Source organism: Saimiri boliviensis, chromosome 5 (assembly GCF_048565385.1).
Source record: "Saimiri boliviensis isolate mSaiBol1 chromosome 5, mSaiBol1.pri, whole genome shotgun sequence".
NCBI classification, from domain to species: domain Eukaryota; kingdom Metazoa; phylum Chordata; class Mammalia; order Primates; family Cebidae; genus Saimiri; species Saimiri boliviensis.
Genome location: NC_133453.1, coordinates 62,121,428 through 62,145,007, shown reverse-complemented (window position 1 = coordinate 62,145,007; position 23,580 = coordinate 62,121,428). Strand labels below are relative to the sequence as shown.

The following is a 23,580-nucleotide window of genomic DNA, read 5'->3' as shown; positions in this document are numbered from 1 at the left end:
CTCTGCTGCTAGGTCTCCCTGACCTGCAGGATTTGGCTGGCGTCATAAAACACAAAGCGACAGATTAAGCAGTTTACCAACATCATAAAAATCTCAAGAATAAATTCACTTTAATCAAAAATCCTATATTGTAACTAGGCAGCCTCAGCCTGGAAACCACATACATTTAGGTATAAGCCCGTGTCCATGAGCAAGAGGTTATACTTTCCCTGTAACATCGAACATGATTATGTTCATACACTTTTACAATTTACATGTCCTAAGAAAAATACCCAGCTCTGGCTGATGGTGCAGGAGAATTTATTTTCACTAGAAAGGGAATGACCCATAACTCATGAATGGCAGCGCTTAAAGTGAGTTATGGAGGTTACTCTCCTGTGAGAGGAAATGGATTGGATTATCCTTCTGCCCAATTGTATGTTTGGTTATTAGCACACCAGGTTCTTAATTATGTGCAGCTTTGCCTTTTTTCTTTTATAAAATAAATGTGGATAAAGGGAATGTCAGCAGGAAGCATAGAATGCCTAATAGGGGCTCTGAGATGTAGTCAGAGAGAATAAAAATAGAAACCTTTTTAAATGATTAAAAGACAGGAGTCTTAAATGTAATTTAAATATAGTATTCAAATTGATTAGCACCATAGTTAATTTATTGTGTCTGGTGCTGATATTCTGCAAAAACATTTAAAAATTACTCCTTTTCTAAATTAAAAATTTGCCATCTTGTAGGTTACATCTGCATGAAGATTAAAGTGTTGGTTTTTCTAGCATGTAGATTTTATTATATTATTATGATAATGCTATTTATATTAAAGCAAATATAACAAGTTACTACTTTTACTGATAAAGAAATGCAATGTAAAAATGCTTGATGATTACAAATATGATTACTGTTTATTACTTTATTTGAGTCAGTTACAGAACAAAACATCTAGCTCTCTCTCTTTATGACTTCTGGTGTTAAAATCTACAAAGGAATTTGATTTCTGTTGAGATTATGATTCTCATTATTGAGTAAAAATATTTTATTTAAAATTTCAATTGGTTCTGTATTTCTTGGACGGAAGGGAGGAGTTTCAGCTGTGCTTCTAAAATCTCCTTCCAGAAGAAATTTTCTACCTCAAAAATCAAGGGCTTTCCTGGAAACTGCAGTCAGAGGACAAAACATTAGCCTCAAGCTGGTGAATAGGATGGATTTTCTCCCTAAACATCCCTTCTGCTCTCTAGTTTGAATTATCAGTAAAATGGTTTGGCTTATCTGTGAAAATAACCTTGTTGACAACACAAATATGGATTTAAATACGCTACCTCCACATTAAGATTTAAGAAGCCCCCAGTAAATGTCAGGGGGTGTCAATGTGTTTGCTGTGATACTTGGTTATTATTAGTGTTTAACTGCAATTCCCCACCAGCGCCACGCTGCCAGCACCACCATAAATTTTAATGTGATCATGTGCTCTTCTCTTTTCATATCCAGTGAATTCTGCAAGATCATAATATTCTATATGAACCCTAGCTGAACCTGAGTGTGATATGAAGAAAGAACAAGATTTCGAGCAATGATAGTTGTTCATCATTTTACAGTTTTTCTTAACTGGACACTGAGCAATATGGTTCCTTGAATAATATTACCCTAAACTAAGTTCACTCATTCAATTAATCTTTATTGATATCCTACAGGATGCAGGGCATGGCCCAAAGTGCTAATGAGTACATTTATGGGATAGTAAAGAATACTGACTCTTAAAGAAATCTTTTTTTTTCCCCCTTGGAAAAATCTGTCAGAGCTCATACATCATTTATAAAATGGGAAAAATAACTGCAAACTTGGCACCACTATGCCTTTTATTTTACAGAATGCAAACAAAAGCACAGCCATTTCCTATATCTGGTCTACATTGTGAATATGAGAAATACGTCCATCATCTTTCATCACGTATTTATAGTTATAATTTATTTATTATGTACGTGCATGATGGAATGTTTATTCTATAAACCCTTATTAGTAAAGATAATTTATATAATGGTCATTGATCTGCAGGTTTTTCTTCCTCATTTTAACCACAAGTAGTAACTGGTACCATTTACTGTATTTATCAGAGGAATTCATAGTATTTGGGAAATTTTAACTATCTAAATATCTCTTTAAAAGTAAAGAATAACATTGAAGCTTTCAAATTTATAAATGTGAAATTTCAGACCAGAGGCACGGAACGAATTAGTAAGTCATTATCGGGGTTCCCAGTGAATAAAATGCTCATCATTTTATAGCAATTTGCCTGTCCTACAGAGTGTTTTTTTTTTTTAAATTTCTAAAGGAACAAAACCGCTTTGTTACCTAGACATGAACCTGAATGCTTTCGCAAAACACAATGCTGAGTCAATAAGTTTATTTTCGATGCGTGAAGTGATTTTAGGGTTAAAGGTTAGGAAGCTGGGGCATATATTTATAACTTGCTTGTCCTGTTGTACGTGATGCCAAAATTTGCTCAGCAGTGACACACAACTATGCATCTCCCCATTCCCAGAGACAATGGGCTTGGGAAAAATACACAGTCACAGATTTAAGGTTACACGGAGAACACTTGATTATTCACATTAACAGCGCTGTATGCAAGGCAGCAGTCACAAAACAGGCCCATCCTGATAGGAAAGGCTCTTTTCCGACAGACTGGTTTTGTTGCTATCTTTTTTAAGAGAAACATTTATTTTGTGGTGGGGTGTTACCTCAATATCGCCTATGCTAGAAGAAAAGAAGCACTTTCAAGCAAGGTTGGTAAGGTTTTTCCCCCCCTTTTCTGGAAACCAGCTGGGAAACTTTGCCTTGGAGCGCCATCTAGAGGAATCATTGGCACACATGCGCTGTGCTTTCTTAGCCTTATGACATGACCCACGCTGAATCTCGTAGTTGGTATATGGTGAATTTCTTTTTCTTTTTCTTTCCCCCCAGATTAATAGAGAAGTTGGTTCTAACACAACTCACAGATAGGAAATATGAGATCATGGGAATGGAAGTTAAATAATAATGTAATATTAAATAAAATTTAATAAGATGAAAACACTGAAAGACTTTTAGAGTTTTCAGGAGTGCCCAAAGCATGAGTGCCCATTCGTGGAAATAAACAGGGCATTATTTTACCATAGGCTGAGGTCACATTCCAGAGATGAGAATTGGTGAGTAAATTAAGTTTGTTTTTAGCCACACTGACTAAGTAGTCTTTGTTACTTCTGTAATTATTTTCTTAATTTAAAAATTCTGATTAACCGGATTGACCAAAGTCAAGTTTGGAGAAGATACTTATGTTAGAGAAAAACAAAAGTTGACATTTTTAACAGATTGTAACCCTTAGTAAAGTTCAACAAAATTTAATGAGCAGAAAATACTATCATTTCCAGATATGGCTACTCAATACATGTGAAGGAGGAAAAAAAATAACGTTTTATTCTTTCTGAAGTCATGTTTTTGTTTTGTGGTCTCCTCCACCCACCCTCCTTACAGAGATTTAGCAATGAGGTATCCTCTTTTTGTGTTAGCATAAATGAAACAAAACAAAACAAACCCTAAGTCTTCTCCAACAATGGTGCTCTTCAAGACTGCCAAGCATACTTGCAAAACAACTGCATGCTGGAAGTATTCTGACAATATGAGTGTCTCCATTATGGTGACATCATCTGAGAATTCTATTTTCTTCAATTTCTTGGAAAGGATCAAAATTGCCCATATCATGGAAATATCCACTGCAGAAAACGGAGTATACATTTCCTTTGTTCCTAAGTGTCCACTGTGACCCTGCTGCTCTTGCCAGTTTCCCCTATTCCAACTATTTAGGGCTTGTCATAAAAATCTGTCTCTGCCCTTGATATTTCTAACTCAAAAATGTCACAGCCATTCCTTTTTCCTTCATTGAACAGGGTTCCTACTTACTTACTTTGGCAATTCAGCATAAAGCCATAGGTTTTCCAGAATAATGTGTTAATAAGTTCTTTATTGAATGTCCTCTGTGAGCCAGACTCATAAACTCTGTACACAGAAAATTATACCTTGTTTACTGAGGTATGATAAAGAAAAACAAAATGAAGGGTTTTTTTTCCCGCAAGCAATGGTTGTCACTTGAGCCATTAAGCCTCATGGTTCCAAGCATCTTTCTTTCTCACTTGACTGGCTCACTCTTCTGATGGCGAATACAACAGAAGAATGGGACCAGTCCAGTTCTCTCAGGCCAGCCTGCCTGTTCCTTAAGCAGTTGAGGAACCAAAGCACAAGTCCCTAGTATGAAAGATATTCTAGCCCCATCTTCTTATGCACATTTCAGCTCAGGTCAACTTAACATACATTTTTTGAGAACCCACCAAATACCTGACAGAGTTCAAGGTGTTGGTGCGACCCACAACTCATGGTGGTTGACCAGACACGTAGATATTGTTGAAAGAACAAGAAATGATCTCTTCCCTCAGCAGCTTACTCTATAAGAGGATGACAGATTTGTAACTTAAAATACACAGTGGTGGCCGGGTGCGGTGGCTCATGCCTGTAATCCCAGCACTTTGGGAGGCTGAGGCGGGTGGATCACAAAGTCAGGGTATTGAGAACATCCTGAACAACATGGTGAAACCCTATCTGTACTAAAAATGCAAAAAATTCACCAGGCACAGTGGCATGCACCTGTAGTCTCAGCTACTCAGGAGGCTGAGGCAGGAGAATCAGCTTGAACCCAGGAGGCAGAGGTTGCAGGGAGCTGAGATTGCATTACTGCACTCCAGCCTGGGCGACAAAGCAAGACTCCATCTCAAAAACAACAACAACAAACAAAACACAGTAGTAAGGAAGATGAGTTGTACTAGATATAGTACAGGGAAAGAAGTAATTATTGACGAGAAGGGGGAAATTGTACTCAAGGATGAGTACAATTTTAATAGGCAGAAAATGAGGCAGAGATTTTTTTTTCTAGGAAGAAGCAGAATTGTCTTTGTTCATTTGGACCAAAGGAAAATGCATGTCATTTGGAGTTCTGATTTTGTGTTTAAATTGTAGTCTGTGTGCAAAAATATAAGATATTTGTTTTATGTTGGAAGAATCCAAGATTTACGTTCTTTTTTTTTTGGAATGGCAATATGTTCACACACACTCACAGATATGTACGTACACGTGTGTATATGTAACTATAAGGACAAAGAAACCAATATATTTAAGCCAGAAAATATTTTACTTGATGATAGCTTAACAATGTAGTAGAAATTATGCCAAAGCAAGCCTTATTTCTTGCCAGCAAGAAGTAAATAGAGGATTTGGTTTCAATCTTTGCCACAAATATTTGCTTTCAGATTAAATAACAAGGCTTACCTCTGCCCAGCTGTGCTAGATATCTCTGTGAAACAGGCTGGCCACCATCACTGTGTTATAGTCCCGGGGGCAGAGATTTTAAGGCAAGTAAACCCTAAACCTGGAGAGCATCCACTCTTACTCCTCCTTTTTCCCCTTGGCCTCCCTGGGCATTCTCTCAAATAAGCATCCACTCAGGATTTCCATATTCCTGTGGGTGATGTTCACACCTCCCTATTGGCTTTCCACCATCCCAGAGAGTCATATCCAGTGATCTCTTTGTTCTAGTCCTCATCTGCAAAAAGATTACTTTTTTTCCCTCTGCAAAAAGATTACTTTAAAAATGTAAGCATTTCTTTTGTAAAAGAACCATTTTATCAAGGAAAAATACCGAACAGAAGCTCAAGCAATCATTCCAAGGCTACACTGGCTTTAAGGTGTCAATGATGTTACAGCTTTCAAGCTCAGAAATTGCTGGCACATATATACTTTCATAACCAGGGCAGGTAAGTTCCCATGTAAAATGATTACAGGTAATTTTTCAAAGAAATGGAAATGTAAAGGAGAAGGCCTGACAGTTCCTACGAATGAGAAATGACTTTCCACCATCACTAAGCACACTTACAGTTAACATTGCGAACATCAGCTGACATACGTTGAAGGCATGTCTCCAGTTGTGGTACAGAACCATTCGATAGTTTTTCCTCACTGTCAAAAGCCACCTGCACAGTGTCTGAAATGGAAAGGAGAGAGTGTGTCAGGCAGTTGTAAGGTCTCCAGTGGACCGTTATCTCAGTGGTACGTTATGTCTGAGTAACCCTCAATGATCAAAGGCCTTCCACAAACATCTCTTCTGGTTCTCACAGTAATCCCATGAGGTGTGCAGGGCAGGGATTATCATCCCCACTTTGTATTTGGGAAACTGGTGGTTCAGAGTGGCTAACATGTTATCCTAGGTGGTTCAGAGTGACTAACATGTTATACTCTGCTTGGATTACCCAAGACAGAGTATCTTACCTCATAGTCGATTTTAAATTTCTGTACCATCCCCAGCTCCATGAACATCCGGAGAGCAGCTGTAATCATGGCATCAACATCAAGAGAAAAGTCATCAAAATGAATGTCATCAATGGCAAGTTCTGACACCAGAGGGATGTTGGCTGCCTACAAAAGCAAAAGACATAAGTCAAGCCAAGTTCACCAGCTTTCCCAAACCCCCATCCTGCTCTCCTCCCCTGCTTATCAGAAGTGCCACATAAATCAGGCCTGACCTGCACTTACACCCTGATACAGCTAAACTCTGAGCTGTAAATGTCTTTTGTTTCTGAACTGCAAATGCCCCAAGCAAATAAAGGTGGGGGCAGGGTTGCGGGGGTACTAATCTGAAGATAAAATACACACACTGGATCTAGTCTGCAGAATTTAGAATACAGAACTGTCAAGTTTATGGAAACCGTGGTCATACAATATATTCTGATGCATATTACAGAGCACTAAATGCAAGAAACATCTGGGCAGCCAGCAGCTGTGAATTTTAATTGATGCTATTCAGGAGGAGATGGGAATATACCACTTTGCCTTGTTTCTTATATCCTTATATCCTGTAGCTTGCACATGTTCTTTGTGACACACGTGTTCTGTATATTCAGAAGGATCGAAAGGATCAGACAGCACATCTCTGGTGGAAAATATGTTGTCTTAATAAAATAGAGATATCTGGAGGTTTAGCATATGTTTCACTGAAGAGATCAATTTTGCTATCTTATTTACCTTCATTCTATATAAACGTCACAACATAATTACAATACTGGTCATAGATATTCAAGGTTTTCAAAACACCCATGTTAGGCAACTGTCAATCAACTGCCCTACCAAGGAGCCTAAAAAGGAGAAAAAAAAAAAACTTTGGAAATCATTTGTATGCTGATTTCATTGGGTTTACCATATTCTTTGGATCACTCTTCGCAAGGGAGTCACTTTTATATTTTCAGGTTATCAGAGACCATTCTGTATTCATACTCTTACTCTATTCACTGGGTTTAAATTACCCTGACAGTAATTTATGTCCTGGAACTACTTACTTTGGATAAGAGATTAAATAGAACTCTGGCTGCTCTAAGCATTCCAGAAACCACATAATTAATCCTTCCTTCCCAACTCTATGCTCTTCCATAGGAGGAGCTTAGTTCTTCATGTACTTGTAAATAATTCAACCCCTAAACTCTCTACCAGTTGTCTAAGTCGCCTCTCAAAATGTTCATATGCTTTGGGCATTCCATCAGTTTCATGAATAAATCATTCCAGGTACTTCCGGCATTTCTCCAGTTTAGACCAACTGTCTTCTATGTCTGATGTGTAGTTTTCATACTAGGATATTCCTTCACCATAACTGTGGGGATGACTTTTTTTCTCTCTCTTGTTTCTCTGGCCCACATCTTTCTCTTCCTTGGTTTCTCCTTTCATTTTGGTGAGACACATCCTCTAATAGATTCCCAAGAAAAGGTGTGGGTAGATTTGTGAGGTTGGGCAGTCTGAAATGTTTTTGTATTACTGGCACATTTCATTAACAGTTTGTCTAGGTAAGAGTTCTAGGTTGGAAATCATTCCATTAGAATGTTAAAGGCATCGCTTTTTGAGCTTTAAATGTTACTTTTGAGATGTCAGAAGCTACTCCGGGTTATTAAACTTTGAAAATAACTCCCTCTCCCACACAATTTTTGTAGAATCTTTTTCCTTCAAGAGTTCTGAAACGTCATGCAAATGTGCCTTGGTGTTAGTTTGTTTTCATTCGTTATCCTAGGTACTTTGTTAGCCCTTTTCTTAATTGGCAAATTGTGTCTTTTAATTCTAGAAAAAACATTTAAAATAGGCTCTTTAAAGACTTCTTCCTTTTATTTTTCTGGAATTCCCTTAACTTGACCTTTGGACTGGTTTTTCTTTCTTTCATTTCTCTTTTCTTTTAGTTTTCATTTTCTTTTTTCATTTCTCATATTTTTCGTTTCTTTTCCTTTTTGCTCTGTTTTCTAGGGCCTTCTTACTCTTGAGATTTTAATACCCTGGTTTTCATCCTAAAAGCTCTTCTTTTGTTGTCTGGATGTCCTTTTCATTTTTTTTTAATGGCATCTTAATTTTATTTCACGGATACAATACGTTCTTTTACCAGCTGAGGATGTGAATGACAATTCTATTTGCCATTTTCTTCTCGTAATTTGTTTCATTCTCTGTACTTTGTTTTAGTATCTCTCCTTTTTTATTGTGATAAAAAACATGGACACACAAAATTTACTCTCTGGACAACTTTAAGTGTACAGTACAATATTGTTAACTATATGCAAATTGTCATACAACAAACCTCTAGAACTTTTTTGGCTGAAACTCCATACCTATTAAACAACTCCCCATTTCCTCCTCCTCCCACTATTGGCAACCACCATTCTACTTTCTATGAGTTTGGTTACTCCACTTCATACAAGTAGAATAATGCAATATTTGTCTTTTTTGTGATTGGCTTATTTGTCTTAGCATAGTGTCCTCAAAGTTCATCCATGTTAAAGCATATGACAGGTTTTCTTTCTTTTTTAAAGCTTAATAATGTTCCATTGTAAGTATATACCACATTTTTGTTCCATTCATTAATCAATGGTTTAGTCTCTTTCTTCATCAGGCAACTTTCAATAATTTTAAAACATTAGAGGCTTTAGAAATATTAGAAGTTTTCCTTAGTGGCCTTGTAATCTTTAGTTTTCCACTCCTGTGTAAAAGTGGAGCTCTAAAAGTTTCTATTGGAGTTTCTGAGGACTTCTCTGTAGATGGAATCTGTCTGACCTGTTTCCTTGGGGATGCCACCAAATGTCAGCTCTTTGTATCTTTGCTTTTAGCTACTCCGAGTCCCCAGAGAAGAATCTTCTGACTGGAACCTAGTGGGAAAGCGGGTTGGACGAGGAGTCTCAGCGCTGGTCTCCTGTTCATTCAGTCCCACCCTCATGCTCCCTAACCCAAAGACCTGCAATTATACTCTCTCCAGAGGACAAGGAGTGGGGGAGTAGTACAAAGGATCTGGGGCTCTAACTTCTTCTTAGACTCTGTTTTCCTGTTTATAATCCCATCTTCATTAGCACTTCCAAAGGTACTTAACTAGTTGATTCCTGAGCTATTTGTTGGGAGGAGTCTATGGTATAAATCTGCTTGCCTCTCAGCTTTTCCCAGTGCTAGGTTATTTTGGCTGCTTTGAGTTTACTAATTACTTCCTGTTCATCCATCTGTTTTCTAGCAACCAAAATTTTGTCCCCATTAAGTCCCTTCCCAATTTCTTTGGCTTGGGAATTTATGCCTTAAAAAACTCCTTTATTTTTGTTTTAATAGGGCCTGGGGAGAGAACAAAAGAAAATGAGTGTATTTAATCTATCATCTTTATCCAAAAATCAATGAAGTTATATTTACTAAATGATACCTTGAATGGTCAGCTTGGAGAACTCAGATTGTTCTATAGGCCCTTTGTTTCTATGTGCACAGGCCTGGCTGCAACCATGTGGCTCTCTTTCTCTTATTCTGTGTCCCTGTGGATTCACTTCTGTCAGTGAACTCACTTATTAGGCTGTAACAATCTTAGAGGCAGACACCATTTTCTTTTCCTTAGGGAAGCTTCGGAGCAATTCTTTACTCCTGTCACGTGTTTGAGGGTTTGTAAATAGAGAATATCAAGGGCTCAGAAAGATCTGTGCTTGCTGTAATTTGTTCCAATTCAGAATGAAATGCTAGCGGAAAACAAAACAAAACGAAACACTTTTTAAGAGAGAGAGGCCCTGTCCCAAAAGACACAAATCTTTCTGGTATCAGGAGAGAAGTTTGGTTCTGAATTGGCAAAGGAGGCTGAACCTTGTTACCGTTTGTCACCAAAGAAGCAGAAATGGTGATGCAGGCAGCACTGTTCTGCTCCAGGTGGCTCCTGTCTTTGTAGATTATTAATTGTGTATTCTCTGATGCCATTATAAATCCTCTACCCTTCAAAGGCACTAAATTCACTTAATTATCTTAAAAATTAAAGAATATAGGAATTTTTTCATTATGAAATGTTAATGGAAAGGAAATAAGAACATTAGGTTGAAAATGTAAAATGACCTCTGGTTCACCAAGACCCATCCTTACTGACCTGGTCTTTTTTTCCCTAATAGGTTGATTGATCCATGTTTAAATCACACCAGTCTGTAGATCACCCTGAGCCCTGCCATAAACCCTTGCTGGCACTTGTAGATGAAAGAAAGAAAGTTCCAAGCCTTTCAGGAATGATCATTTTCGGCTATTTTGAGAAGTCTGGGTAGTTTTCATCCCCACGTTGCTGGGTTCAAGAGCAGGGTCTGGAGAACACTATGAAGAGCAACGGGCAGTATGTATCCTGAGCAGACAAGCATAGAGATCTGGTCTGCAAAAGATTTGGAACAACCTTCCATTGACAAATTCCTTGTTATAGAGACACGTGCTCCCCATTGCTTCTGGTAAACAGAAAATGAGATTGCATCTTCCAAACCTATAATTACTCCAGCCATAGGATATTAACAAAGCAAATCAAAGTCAATTTCTCCAAGTGTCAGTCTTCAACTTTTAAATATTTATAAGGTGTCATATCTCTAAATCAAAGAGGAGTGTCACAATCCAAAATAACTACTGAATTAATAGCCAGGAAATAACATTTGGATAAAAGAACCATTTACTTTACTGCAGCAATAAATGAAAACACAGAATTATGAGTCCTGGAGCTAATTTGAATAATGTTCAAGAAATGAGACTCTAGCTGGCTGGAAGTACCTGATATCCTTTGACCATTCCTCTTCTTTGTTTGGGTCTTAATAGTTAAGTGGTTATCAAAGGGAGTCATAAAACTGCCTCCTCTAAAATTGAAAAGGTAGCTTTACAAAGAGGCCATAAAATGTTAAAATACAATCCTGGATCCCTTGACACATGAATATTACATTTTGTGATGCTCAGAAAATGGGAAGAAACAACAAAGTGGGTGGTAGTCCAGCCCTGGCAATTCAAAGGAAAATTGACTTGTTGCTAATCCCAGCCCACTCACTCTCTTAATCCTCTAGACAAAAGCAGTAGTCAGGGGCCTTATGGTTCCGGGATTAATGGAGACAGGAGGTTGAGCTGTGGTGAAGTGAAAGAGACAGCAAAGTCATTTCTTTTGCCAGTATAATTATAACCCTTATTATGTGCCAGGTGCCATTTTAGTATTATACTTTACATATACTCATCTGATGTTCACAGGAACCCTAAGAGCTTGGGTGTATTTTTAATTCTATGTTACAATGAGGCAACTGAAATAGACAACAAATAAGTTGGTCAGATTTGCACAGTGTGATTGGCAGATTTGAACCTGGGGAGCTTTGTGCTAGAGACTGGCTCCCAGCCACGACGTTTCCTCTCAAAATGGGCCTATGTCAAGCCAGGGTCACCCTTCCTGTATTATGCAAACTAACTTGGGTGCACCCAAGCTAACATGGCTGGCCGTTAGGATTTATATCCACATGACTAGCTTTACAATCCTTTTTTTATTATGAGCAGCCTAGACCCATGTGAGGAACAATGTTTGTGTCTTTACTTATATAAAACTCATTTGGGAAAGTCTCTAAATTCACATGTATTAAAACCTAAGAAAAGCTGTGGACTCCATTCCTGGCATGCTCACAGTCTACTCAAGAAGAAAGAAGAGTAAACAATGATTTATAGGATCAAAACAAAACAAAACAAAACAAACCCAGAAGCCTAAAGTTCAGAGGCAACAACAGAAGTGAACCTATGAGATGCCAAGAAGTACAATGGAGGAGGACCATCTGATGTGGGCATTGAAAGGTAAATACAAATTCACCAGGAGAATAAGGAAACATGGCGCACAACAGCACTTCAGAGTTGAGTTCCTGTCTCCTCTGAAGATGTTGCAATACCCAGAGGCACTGACAGAGGGCCCCATTGTTAACAACAACAACAACGAAAAAACAATGCTTGTTCACAGAGACCCAGGACTTTCCTTAATAGGCTTGGAGCCCTAGGCTGCCTCAACAACTGTAAAACTTGAGTTCATCCAAGTAAAGGGCATCCGCTTTGCCAAGCTCCAGTGGCTTGGACCACAGTGAAGGCACCTGGCTTGCCTGTGACTCCAGGACTGACTTCTGTTCACTGTTCATGCCAGGTTGGCTCCCTCGACCCCCGGTAGTGACCAGTCCCCACTCTCTATGGTCAGACTTCCCAGAACTTCCCCTTTGAAGCTCTGGTCCCAACTTTAGTTGTGGCAGATGACACATGTTTGGGCTCTTTTGGTATGGGAAAGCAATTGTCAGTGCTTCCTTTTCCCCTTCTTTGCTGAACTCAACAGCAAACCCTTTCTTTCCTCTTCTGGGAAAATGTGAAGCCCAAGCAACTCTCTGTGTCCTCCAGGAAAAAGGAATTTGTTTTCGGTTGAGTGGGGCTCTGAGTCTAATGCGCTGTCAGTTATCTATTTTGAAAGAACCAGGGGAAAAGAGAGAGTACTCTAGAGCCAGAAGGAAAGATGTGCTCCTGAAGGGTATAAGTAAGGGAGGAAGGGCCAGGCACAGTGGCTCATGCCTGTAATCCCAGTACTTTGGGAGGCTGAGGCGGATGGATCACCTGAGGTCAGGAGGTTGAGACCAGTCTGGACAAGATGGTGAAACCCCATCTCTACTAAAAATACAAAAATTAGCTGGGCATGTTGGCATGTCCCTGTAATCCCAGCTACTTGGGAGGCTGAGGCAGGAGAATCACTTGGACCCTAACCTAACCCTGTGACCCCAATCTTCAAGTTCCAATCTGAGCTCACCAGCTGTGTGACTCTGAGGTTAGCCTGCTTCATCCCTCCAAGAAGAAGGTGGGTCCTGTGGGTGGATGTGTGAGTGCAGCATGTTGGCTCTATGAGTTTGTCATGAACTTCTTGTAGTGTCCTTCTTCCTATGTCTTAGCAGCATGAAAGTAATGGAAGGAAGTAAGTGCTCTTGGGGGAGATAAGAGGTAGCTAAGGCTGTGCTGACTGCATTAGATATTAAGGTTTAGAGATGTGAGACATGAATTCCCCAAAGATGATGCTGCCAGTCCAGCATGGTCTTTCCAGCTCAGCAAATTGCTGCCTTTTGTCTTGGTCCTGCCAGAGCTACCATGCCCTCTGTATATTGACTCTTAACATGCTTGGTTGAATCTTAATGGCTTCTTGCCTACCTCAATCCAACTTGCTGCACTGTGGGTCTTTCTGAGTCTTTGCTGACCCTCCCTGCTGCAGCCTCACCAGAGAGAGGGAAGGCACAACCACTGTTGCTTCTTCCATTCTCCATGGTGCTTGGTAGCACACAGGCATGAGAAAACACTGTTTCAGTGACTAGGCAGAAAAAGAAGAAAGAAGAACGGTGATGAGAGAACTTGCTCACCAACAGGAGATGAGCTTGTCTGGGAATATCAGCCTCTAGAGATGGACCAGGATTTGTAAACCAATAATAGAGACCACATGAGTTGGTTTAGAACTTCAGTGTCAAACAGCTAAGCCTAATGAACATCAAACTCCCTTGTTTCCGTAGTTTAAAATGCCAAGTGTATCAAAGCATTGCCAGTAACAAGAAGTCAAAGGAACAAGCCAACACTAATAAGGAACCAGGCTCTTAAGGCGCAAAAGGCAGCAAGGGGTGTGAAGCCTAGAGGCCTGGGAAATGGTAGAGAACAATGTTAGAGAGCAAAGGGAACTGGAGGCTCAACTTTCTGTTTTTATGGTTTTGATCAAAGTTAACCCAATCTTGTCCTGCTCGGACTGGGTTGATGACTGCCGATGACTCTGTTACACAGTACCACACCTCACTGTAGAGCAAAGCCAGTGAAGGGTGAAACCGGAACCTTGAGATTAGACTTAGTAGCTAATGGCGATAGTGGGCCACCTCGAGGATGAAGAGGACGGTGCAGAGCCACTGCCAGGAGAGGGGTGTGTTCGAGTTTTCTATTCATATTCCTACTGTATCCCATGCTTTTCCTCAATCTTGTTCTGTACCCCAAGCCCCCATTTTTTGGCGGGCTATTTGGAGATAGGCGTGTACTCTGTTACCAGTGACACATGAGGCTAGTTACCCAATCATCACCTTCCAGTGAGCTGGTCCGAAGAAAGATTTCGAAATCTATGCATTCAATATAAACAGTTTCCCATCTTGTGCATCAAAAAGTAGGGTTCAGCCGGGCGCGGTGGCTCACGCCTGTAATCCCAGCACTTTGGGAGGCCAAGGCGGGCAGATCACAAGGTCAAGAGATCGAGACCATCCTGGTCAACATGGTGAAACCCTGTCTCTACTAAAAATACAAAAAAAATTTAGCTGGGCATGGTGGTGCGTGCCTGTAATCCCAGCTTTTTGGGAGGCCGAGGCAGGAGAATTGCCTGAACCCAGGAGGCGGAGGTTGTGGTGAGTCGAGATTGCGCCATTGCATTCCAGCCTGGGTAACAAGAGCAAAACTCCATCTCAAAAAAAAAAGTACGGTAGAGCCTCTTTGTCAATTCTGAAACAAAGCCTCTCTCTGCTGTTGTCTCAACAATCTGTTGGGTGTCTTCTTAGAGAAAAATAGATTCTAGTTCCCACATGTATTTCATGGTCCCGCTATGCAGCAAGATAAATAAGAATTTATATACTTTTACTTATACATTCAGTAAATATTTATATATTTTTTTGCCATAAAAACACATGAAGCATTATAAAAGAGGTTTCTACTCTTAGGGTTGAATAAAGCCATCACTTGGAGTGAAGAAGTAATCTATCAAGTGAGGCAAAGAGGGGTGTGTGTCCTGATTCCTGAGCCACAATTCCCTGTCTTGAATTGTACCTGGATTTATCTTGGCTGGATAGAGGTGTTCCTGAATACACACAAGTACATGCATGTATACAATGTCATGAACACACTTCGTTTTTAATCTGCTCTTTGACTTCTCACAGATGTTTTATTAGTTCATTCTTTCTTCCATTCTGTTAGACTGTTATTCCACACTGACAAACATTTTAATTTTGCCTGGACTGTGTTGTGGTGAAATATGTTGGTATCTGACTTAAGCTGAATATGGTGGACAGAGCAAAACTACCTTGGAAATGAAATTATATTTGAAAACCCACATACAAGGGTCAGTGAGAATATTCATAAATTGAATAATACTTATTAGTATTATTAATTTAAAAAATTTTTTAAATTAAGAACTCAACCACGTTTAGACAGGTTGGCTAGTTTTGTTAGTGCTAGGTAGAACATGCATTAGAAATGCACGTGTGTTTTTTTTTTTATCACGGTGCATTTATTAAGGCATATTGTGTATCAAGCATTATTATCAAGCATTGTGCTAAGTGCTTTATAATATTTCATTTAATCCTGCAACAGCCTCATGGGCAAGATTCTATTACTAGTCCCAAGTTAGCCTCCATAGCACAGATGAAGTAACTGAAGTTAGGAAGATAAGCAACTTTCTGAAGGTCACACAACTAGAAAACTGCTGGGACTAGAAATCAAACCTAATGTCTCTACCCCTGCTCTCTGTGTTTGTAACCACTACCCTATATTGTCCACACAATTATTTGAATGCCTCTTAGCTTAGATTCACTGTGGCACAGCATGGAATTATTGCTTCCAGAGATTTTCTTCCATGCAGCTTTAAAAAGTTTATTTATTTTTGTGGTCTTTGTGAATCTGTCTCTCATCATTTCTAAGTTCCATAAGGAAAGGATTAAGATTCTCAAATGTCAGCAATTATCATAGCCTAGTACTTTTCTCATGGCTAGTACTTAATAAATGTGGGTTGGTGGGATGCCAAGTGCATAACCTCCCGAGCCAAACAGATGTGCATTTGAATCTGAGTTTGCTGTGTGCTAAAGCTGTGGCCTTGGGCATCAGTGTCCTATTCTGAGAAGGGAACACAATGACACTGTCTTACAGTCATTGAAAAGCTTAAGTGAGACAAGCACAGTGCCAGGTTCATAGGAGGTCCTCAGGATACAACAGTGTATTAGTCTGCTGTGGCTTCCATAACAAAATACCACAAACTGGGTGGCCTAGACAACAGAAATTTATTTTCCCACAGTTCTGGAGGCTGAACATGCAAAAGCAAGGTATTGGGCAGGTTTGGTTTGTGGAGGCCTCTCTCCTTGGCTTATGGATGGCTGCCTTCTCACTGTGTGCTCATACAGCCTTCTCTCTGTACATGTGTACCTCTGGTGTCTTTTCCTCTTCTCGTAGGACACCAGTCATTGGATTAGGGATCAACCATAGGACCTCATTTAGCCTTAATGACCTCTTTAAAATCCCCATCTCCAAATACAGCCACATTTTAAGGTACTAGGGATTAGGGTTTCAACATATGAATTTGGGAGCAGAGAAGACACAATTTAGTCCATAACAGATAGTTATCATCATTGCAAATGCACTGAGTTCTAAATACCTAGAAATTCAAAATAAATGTTCCATGTCAGACCCAAGAATGGTGATTCCTTTAAAGTGTCCTGATTATAATTCTAGTTCTTCCTCTCCTTGGTGCCTTACAGAAGGCAATCAAGAAAGGCTTTTCCTCTTTAGGGAACTGCACTATATTCACTCTTGGAAAAAAATATATTCAATATGGGGGTATCCAAGATACACTGGAGGGAAACATGATACATCAAGTCCAAGTTAAAGATAAGAGGTGAGTGTGATGGCTCATGCCTGTAATCCCAACACTTTGGAAGGCCAAGGCAGGAGGATCACTTGAAGCGAAGAGTCGGAGACCAGCCTGGGCAAGATCCTGTCTCTACAGAAGAAAAAATTAGCCAGGCACAATGGTCCACGCCTGCAGTTCCAGCTACTTGGGAGGCTGAGGTGGGAGGACTGCTTGAGCCCAGGAGTTCAGGACTGCAGTGAGCTAGGATCACAACACTGCACTGCAGCTGCCTGGGTGAGAGTGAGACACTGTCTCTTAAAAAAAAAAAAAAAAAAAAAAAAAAAAGATAAGGATCAGGGAGCTGTAACCTTGTCAAATGTGATTATCAGGCTGCTCTTTCTGCGAGGGAAAAAGACCCTCTTGTGGAGAGCTGGCATGGAGTGCTTCTCCAGTCTAACAATATTGTTGAGTGCACCCTCCCTTACCATGCCTAGGTTCCTATCATTATACTACCTGTATTTAAAAAATTATGTATGACTATCCTGTCGAGAAAAGGCCCAGGAAAGATTTCCCTTTGTCAGGGAGCCCTAGTGACAATCCCAGTTTGCCTCACCTTGCCTAGCTGGACAGAACCCCTAGCCTGCAGCTCTGATCTTCTCTGCTGCCCCTAACAAAGTTCTTCCTGGTGCCTCTAAGCACAGGCAATGCCTCTCACTTCGATCTCCCGTTACCGTTTGTCCTTTTCTCTCCTACAGCATTTACCATAGACTGCCCTCCACTGAAGCTGCTGTGCAGTCATCTACTCATCCAGTTCATTAGACAAATGCTTAGGGCTTGCTATACGTCAGGTATATTGCCAGGTGCTGCACAGGCATCTATGCATCCCACGAGACAGGGACTCTCTGAAGGGCAGAACAGAACAGAAACTGTGCCTGCCTCATTTTTGTACCAGATAGAAGGTCCACCCCTTGGAAGCTGCCCCTAAGTGTTAGCTAAATTCAATGGAAAGATGTGAAAGGATCCTCAGGAGGAAGAGGGGGTTAGGAAAGTAAAAGGAGGCAATGTCTTGAGGTCTGAAGAAAAGTTCCACTTCCAAAGGTCAGCAGAGGTAATGGAGGTTCCGACTCTTAATCCCCCTTCTGAGAAGGGAGGCCCCAGCTAAGAGGCAGGGTGGCAGAGCCAGCAAGAGGAAAGTGTTAGGGACCAGTCCCAGAGCACAAGCGAAACAATCAGGCAGCTAAGTATCAGCTGCTCTTCCTACTCTGATGCTTCTGGAATTCGTGGGTAATGTGTTTCTGAGTTTGCCTCCTGCTTCTGCATAAACAACAACATGATTTAATGATGTGGAGAGTCATTTGATAAAGCGGTGGATAATGATTTTTCTTTAGCTCTCTTTTGGGAAAAGGAAAGGGATAAAATCAAAGCTTAATACAGATGCTTATTACAGAAACCACGGGTGAAACTCAAGTTTTAAATAACTGTACTTATTTTCTGTTAAACTTTCATAGTCTGATAATTAGGATCACTGATGGTTAGTACCACAGAAGGGTTAAATGTGCAAATACTGCTCTCTTGCTTTCAGCTGTGAAAGAAAAGAGATAAGAACAAGGACATATGAAATGGGCATGAAACTGAAAGGAAGGGAATTAGCATTTATTTAGTGGCTACCACCTGCAGCTAGTTTCTTGTTGAATTCACACCCTTACAAGGTTTAGAAGTTAACTAACTTACTGGTAAGAAACTGCAATAAGTTATGACTATGTTAGAAACTTAAAGGGAAAAGGTGGAGAGTGGGGTTGAGTAAGAATTTCGACAGTTTTACAATTCTAACACCCAGAAATTGGGAAGGGGTGATTGAATAGGGCTATGCATGAAATTCAAGTTGGAAATGAGAGAATGTGTGAGCAGAAGACCCTAAAATCTCTGCCAGCCTTGCCTGGGTGAGCTAACTTTCACTTTTTATGTATCTGTGTCACTCAGAAAGAAAGATAAGCTAACTACCACCTGGTGTCTTTCCTCCCCTCCCGTCCTCTCCTCCTCTGCCCCTGCCAAGCAGTGAAGCTAAGCAAGAAAGGAATAGTAGGGCTGGAGACTCAAAAGTTTCAAACACCACATGTTCTCACTCATAGGCGGGTGTTGAACAATGAGAACACATGGACACAGGGAGGGGAACATCACACACTGGGGTCTGTTGCGGGGAAATAGGGGAGGGACAGTGCGGGGTGGGGAGTTGGGGAGAGATAGCATGGGGAGAAATGCCAGATATAGGTGATGGGGAGGAAGGCAGCAAATCACACTGCCATGTGTGTACCTATGCAACAGTCTTGCATGTTCTTCACATGTACCCCAAAACCTAAAATGCAATAAAAGAAAAAGAAAAAGAAAAAAAAATAGTTAAGACCAAATAGGGAATCCAGTTCAGGAAACAGAGGGGAGGAGGAAACCTTGAAGCTATAAAACAGAAAAAGCTGGGGGTACTGGGGAAAGGGAATAAAGAAATGTGTGCAAGAGGGAGAGTTACTTAGTTGGGGATAGGAGGATGAGAAACATGCTCTAGCAACCTTGCAGGATGCCCCTGAAGTCTGTGATGATCTGCTTGGGGGAAAGTGTGGCAACCAGGTGGACCTCTCTGATTGTTTCCTGCCTTTTTTTGACTATATAATTTTAGAGAGATCAGCATGAACCTAAAGTATGTTCAAACTTCCTTTGGATCCCTTTGTGCATTGTTTTCTCTGTGGAGGGCAGGAGGAGAAAGGACATCTCCCATCTCCCTGAATCACTGAGTACTGAGTACTAGAGTGGGAATCCAGGACCAGCTCCACTCCACCAGCCATGAGGCATAGGGGGCCATGGTCCAGTTCACCTTATTCAATCACTGTCTATCTAGTGCTTTTCCTTACTGGGCCTCTTAATGGGGACAATTTCCAAAAGAGCTTTCCTGCTCAATGGCTGTGATGAATGGTATTATTTCCAGTATCCACTTTTTTACATGTGAGAGGATTCTACATGTGCATGCACTGCCATGTGACTCAGGCCTCCCATGGAATGACAAGATGATATTTACCTGTCCAATGACTTCAAGCTTGGCTATGACTTGCTTTGGCCAATAGAATGTAAGTGGGTTGATATATGCTCTCTCACATGCACACACAGAGACCACAGGGTTTACCATACAATTTTGCCACCTCTCTTGTTTTATTCCTTCTGCCATGAGAATGGCATGTTTCAGATGGGGCTTCTCCTTCAGCCTGAATCCTGGATAAAGGAGCAACAGAGCCAGAGCCAACCCATTGCTGACATGTAGTGAGAGCGAGAACCAAACCTTTGCAGTGCTTCCTTCCACAACATAACCTGGCAAAAGTTACTGTCATGACAATTTTCTCTGTATGCCCTCCTTACATTGCCCCAGCATGTTCAGATCCAGTGTCTGTAATAGAGGATATTCATTCCTGTTCACAAATAGCTTTCCTTCTTATCCCAAGCTATAGAAGACCATGTCACAAAAAATAACTGCATGAAAGAGAGAGAAATGGGTATACTGAGAGAGAAGGAGAAACTGAGTATATCTCAGGTCTTTGGGAGAGTTACCATTTTGAATATAAAATCACAGTGGCCAGAACTCTTACCAGGGCATAAACTGCTCCAACCACATCTAAAATGGGCTCCTAGGCAGAAGCATCAGCTTCCACCCTAAATCAGTGGCTTTGCTAATCAGCTCTGCTTCAGATTCACCTAGAAAATGCATTAACCCAGATTCCCAGGCCCCACTTTGAGAGTCTGATTCAATGAGTCTAGGACAGGACCTAGAATTCTTATTTCTTAAACATTCCCCAGATGATGCCAGTGAGATGCTAGAGTGGGAATCCAGGACCAGCTCCACTTCACTAGCAGGCTTGCCTGGCCTTGAGAATGCCAGCAAAGCCCAGGCCCTGAAGGGTTCTGTCTGAGGCTGGTACGAGATGCTGGCCTCTCTGGGCCAGATGAGAGCCCAGGCCCAGTGCTGGAGAGTGCTGGGAATTATAGGAACACTCTGCACCCAGTGATCTTTCTTAGCAGGAGGACAGCAATAGCATACTTGAGTGTATCTGTTCTCCTAGCCCTCTTGTATATCTTTACCACCACAGCTTATCAGGCAGGCTGAGTCCTCCTCCATCCCTGAGAGGTGGGGATGGCATCAGCTGTGGCCGCCAGCTGAGGAGACCAGGGAACCCAAGAGGTCTTCTGAAGTCTCCATAGAGGTTGACAACCACCTGCCTGTGAACTCACTGCTTACCTGTGGGGCCTCAATGCCTTTCAATAGTCCTTGGACTATTGCCCTTGAAGTCTCCGAGGAGTCAGACCTGAGCCTCAATGCACAAAGGAAAATAACAATGCATAGGAAGAATCCAGCCACAAGAGAGAAGAGCTGCTAGGGGAGACAGAAGACAATTTGCATATCATCATAATCATCATCATCTAAGGGTTACAGAAGGAAAAATGGGACTAGAAATGAGGCTTTCTAAAAAAAATTTTACTAGGTAAATTGAAAAAGATGGTTCTTGTTGAGATCTGAAGTAGTGAGTTGAAAGATTAAGTGGAAGAAACATAGTGAAGCATTAAAACTACGTACAAATTTGGAAATCTGGAGGGAAGAGACAAAGTACTTGGAGGATAGCTCCAGGAGGAAAATGAACAAACACCAGAAATTCCAAAAGAAAAATAAAGGAACCTATTAAGGAAATGAAGTAATTAAACAAACAAAAATAAACCATTTCCCTAAACCAAGGAAAGATCAGAGTCTGCAGAAACAATGAAAATGACCGATACTCAGGCATATTCTGATAAAATTCCTGACATTTAAGGTAGAAGGAAAAAGAATCCTACAAGCTGCCAAACAGAAACAATGCGTAACCCTAAAAGGAAAAAGAAGCAGTCTGGTATTTGATCTCTCAAGGAAAACTTGGAAGCTAAAAGATAAAATCTATGGACATATGAAACAAAAGAATTGCAATCCTAGATTTCTATGCTCAGCAAAGACAGGCTTCACTTGCCAGTGTGAAAGAGATTTGTGGCGCGGTAAGGCACCTTACACAAGTAAGCCTGAACAGAGACTCTGAGGATGAGAGGTGAAGAGGAGAGGAAAAAGGTGGTGAGAATAAAACTTGCAATTTGGGGAGCTAAACCTAAATTGGAGGTAAGAAAAGATAGACTGGGATTATCTAACATTAGCATCAAATAAGGATTACTGAATTAAGATAGATATTGACCACCAGGGGAAACTAAGAACTATCTGGAAGTATTAAACAATGACAGAAAAACTGAGGTTGGGGGCAGGGTATGAAGTGGGCAGCCACAGGGGAGGAGAAAAGAAGAAAAAGAAAGCATTCCATGATGTTAGTTGGATGGAGGCCAGAAGTAGAAATGTTCTAAAGCTTTACTGTGGTGGTGCAAGAGCCCTGGGGAAACACTGACCTGCTGCTGTCTTTGTATAGCAGTACCCTGAGGGTAGGAGTCTCACTAGCAGAGGAGAAAGTAAAGAACAGTTTGAAAAGCATCAGTGATTTTCTCAGGGACCTCCTTCATTGCTCCTGATATATAGCTAGTATTCCCTCAACTGTGCCTTGCTTTGACAATTTGGCTCCCGTTTCTGAATTCACCCCACCTCTGGGAACCACCCTGTTCCGACCTTGGTGCCCTACTTTGGACTCATTTGCTTTTGGCCCTGAACTCCCAGTGGCCTGGTCTCCAGCCTCTGTGCACCTCAAGGCACCGCATTTCACCTCTGCATGGGATGGGTGGCACAGGGAGTTTGCTGAGGAGCATCTGGGCCAAGCCCAAGATGTCTCTGGGTCTCATACTCTTGAAGGAAAGTAAAGAAGTCGATTCTGGTGGTGTTCCCAACTGCTGTCTTGGACTAGCTTAAAACCTTAGAGATGCTGGAATCTTCCTTTTCCCCTTTCTCCATTCCTCTTCCACTTCCATCACCACCCAGTATCCAACACCGAAGGTTCCATTTTGAATTTTGGGTTCTCAGGCAACATATGACCTGCCTTTTATGGTATTGCCTGTAGCATTCAGGGATTTCAGGAAAGCCTTGAGAGACCTTGGTCTTATCCTCAGCTCAGCTCAGTAGAAACCAACAAGAGACTAGGTGTGGGTCTCTGAACATCACTCAGAATGCCTGAAAATGATAGTAGGCCGACCCCTGCTTGTCTAATGCCAGAGAGGTTGAATAACTTGCGCAAGGTAAGAGCACCTATTGGTGGCAGAGTCAGGATTAGAACCTACCAATTTCCAGTCAAGACTCTCCCTTTCCTCTAGCCCCTGCCAAGTGCCCCTTCCAATCTGAGGCAGAACTTACCAACAGTCAGGATGCCCTGCTCAATCTCTCTCTTAGATCAAACTCTAATTGGTAGCATTGTGTAGCTTGTGTCTGAAATATGAAGCATTTCAGATCATAATGGTTATACTTTTATGCCAAGAAAGCACCAGCACATGGAAACACGTTTTATAAATCCAATACATGATATGATAAATAAAATAATTTATTTAAGACATAATGCTTTTAAAGTTGGAATTACCACTGAGAAGAAATATTTTGCCTCTATGAGGATGATTTGATTAAACAGAAATTC

At 40.9% G+C, this 23,580-nt stretch overlaps 1 protein-coding gene across 1 annotated transcript in view; it reads right to left on the bottom strand.

Annotated features, from left to right (window-relative positions):
* PDE11A (phosphodiesterase 11A) overlaps nt 1-23,580 on the bottom strand; it is a 392,053-nt gene that overhangs the window by 94,326 nt on the left and 274,147 nt on the right. The window contains exons 11-12 of the mRNA XM_039469872.2: nt 6,337-6,483; nt 5,945-6,052 (exon numbers count right to left, since the gene is read on the bottom strand). Coding sequence (XP_039325806.1) covers nt 5,945-6,052; nt 6,337-6,483 — 255 coding nt within the window. The remainder of the gene's footprint in view (nt 1-5,944; nt 6,053-6,336; nt 6,484-23,580) is intronic.